The following is a 2467-nucleotide window of genomic DNA, read 5'->3' as shown; positions in this document are numbered from 1 at the left end:
CTCTTCTCGGTCACTTGGAGGAGCGCTCAAAGACTGGGACAGCACACCCACTCTGAGAGGCAACAGCTTCAGGAATGAGGAACCAATGGAGCAGGGCTTGCCCTAAGTCACTCAAGAAGCTCGTGGCAAAGCTCAGAATAGAAGCAAACTCCAGAACTTTTGAGGCTGCGCATTAACCGTGACTGCAGAGGACAAGAATTGACAAGAGGAGGTCACAGCCGTAGAAAGGGACGAAAGCTGGACTGTCAGCAGAAATATGAAGAAGAACAAAGAAGAGGGAGGAGGAAGATGGGGGAAGGGAAGAAGGGAAGCAAGAGACACTGCAACAGTGCCTGCCTAAGAGTCTGCACCAGCAGCAGCGCAGTGCTCTCATGCCAAGCCTGGCTGGGGAACCACCATCTCAGTATCTATCCATGAAAAATCGACCTAACAGCTCACTTTATCTCAGAAGATCTTTCTGGATAAAAGGGATTTGAGGGTAAAGCCTCCATAATCCTTTGGGTTTGCTTTCTTTTAATACTATAATGCACAAAAATAAACTTTCTAGTTAGGAAAAATATGGCTTTTGTTATGTTCTGAGTCACTTTTCCCCAGCAGCAAACAAAAGTGGCTTTTCAATTCGAGTTCTGACCATTTGAGAATGAAAAGTTTTGCAAATTCCTAAAGTAAATCACAATTCTCCAAGTCACACTTCTAGCTAATGTAAACTCATTGAGGTCAGAAAAGAGACTGCATGTGACGGGTCTCGCCTAGCCTGACTTGGGTGGCATAATTGATAAATTAATCCCTAGCTGAAATCAGTTCAAGACGATTCCTGCCAGCCAAGCAGAAGCCTGGAATTTCATTATTAACTTGCTGCTATTCTGCGTAACGGCTCTTCTTAGCACGGAGGTCGAGTGCATCCCTTGCGAGCCATGCTGTAGGTAGGTGTTACTGGCTTGGCTCAGAACTCAGTGAAGTTAATTTTGAAGCCCATTTTAGGAGTTCATTTAAGTGGACTCTGGCCCAACTCTGAAGTCTGGTAGCTTTCACTTCAAGACTCTTTCTTTTTTATTTCTTTATTACTTGGTTTGTAGCAAGTATTTTTAAAAATGTGGAAGAATATCTCATGTGGAAGAATACTTATTAAAAGTATTTCTCATATTAAAAGTACAGTGTTCAATTTTACTATATAAAGATTATCTTGCTTTGTTATCATGCTCCATTCCTTGAATGCAAAGTAGATTTTATTTAGGTATTTTCTTGCAGATTCAACAAATCACCTAAACAAAACTCACTGTTAAAACCCAATTTAACACTCCCCTCCAGACATGGGAACCAGTAAAAACTCTCCAGATTTTACTGTGATGGTACCAGAGCTATATGAACCACATTTCAAATGCAGAAACCACTACTCATTTCAAACTACTCTGCCCACAAAACCAGCAACGAAGACTGTACATGATACAGCCACAGAGCACTCAGTACTTAAGCTGAAGGAATGACAAATTTCATAGGCACCATTTCACAACTCTAGGTCAACTGCAGTAAAAACTCCGGTCTCCTGGGCACTCACAAAGCACATAACAGCGCACGTTCACAAGATCAATCCATGCATGCTGCTGCCTACACTGCGAGGATAGCAGCAGTAAATCTCTGTGAAAATCAGGTCCGTACTTCATGCATAAGAACACCCCGTACTTGCAGCAGTACACCCAGCAACCTCACTCTGCTCCCACTAAAATCAATGTCTGGTTTGCTACTGGCCATTATGATCGAAGGGTCCAGCTGCACTATTAACTTTTCATTGATTTCCTCTTGCAAGGAACATACTTTAATAAAAGAACCAATCAACCAGATTGCCAATAGCTGCCTACCTAAGAATAAGCAGGATAAGTTCAAAGAAAGCTTTACTCTAACTTATGTTCATTCCTAAAGGCTAAATCTGTTGGCTCACCACAAAGAAACAGCATTGTTTTACTTATCAATGTCCTACTGTTCATCTAGAACATCTGCAATAGCTTTGCCTGCAGCACTACCCCATTCATTACAGGCCTTGATAGACTATTCAATGGGCTTTTTTTGGTACAAAATGTACAAAAGCATTTTGCAAAGTGGATTTTGCCCTCATATGAATAATTAAAAAATAATTTAGAAGCGCATTTTGTTTCAGATTCTCCATTTTCCAAACTAACACTTGGCAAATGGAAACAAAATGGCAACAGCCTGAAACCTGACAGCTCACTCCATGGCACGAAGCAAGACAAAACAGTTTCTGCAGAACACTGTTTTTTGCTCGGTTGCCAAAGGGCATTGCCATCTACCAGAAATGCAGCTGACGAAAGACCAACACGCAGCATGAGCAAACAGCAAATATTCACACCCATCAAAAGGAGGCCACGCTGCTTTTGTGCTGAGGAACAGGTGGGATGTATAAGCCCCAAGCTTCCTCCCCGCCTCCCTCCAACCGAGTGACCCATACCGGAGA

General features: G+C 42.4%; 1 protein-coding gene across 1 annotated transcript in view; it reads right to left on the bottom strand.

Annotated features, from left to right (window-relative positions):
• Positions 1-1680: 1680 nt before the first annotated feature.
• NFATC2 (nuclear factor of activated T-cells, cytoplasmic, calcineurin-dependent 2) overlaps positions 1681-2467 on the bottom strand; it is a gene marked incomplete at its 3' end in the record, with an annotated part of 48722 nt that continues 47935 nt past the window's right edge. Inside the window, exon 11 of the mRNA XM_010139514.1 lies at positions 1681-1856. Within this exon, the coding sequence (XP_010137816.1) occupies positions 1681-1856 (176 nt within the window). The remainder of the gene's footprint in view (positions 1857-2467) is intronic.

Source organism: Buceros rhinoceros, unplaced genomic scaffold, assembly GCF_000710305.1.
Source record: "Buceros rhinoceros silvestris isolate BGI_N320 unplaced genomic scaffold, ASM71030v1 scaffold31597, whole genome shotgun sequence".
NCBI classification, from domain to species: Eukaryota; Metazoa; Chordata; class Aves; order Bucerotiformes; family Bucerotidae; genus Buceros; species Buceros rhinoceros.
Note: the sequence above shows the minus strand (reverse complement) of the source record. Positions and strands in the feature narration are given on the sequence as shown.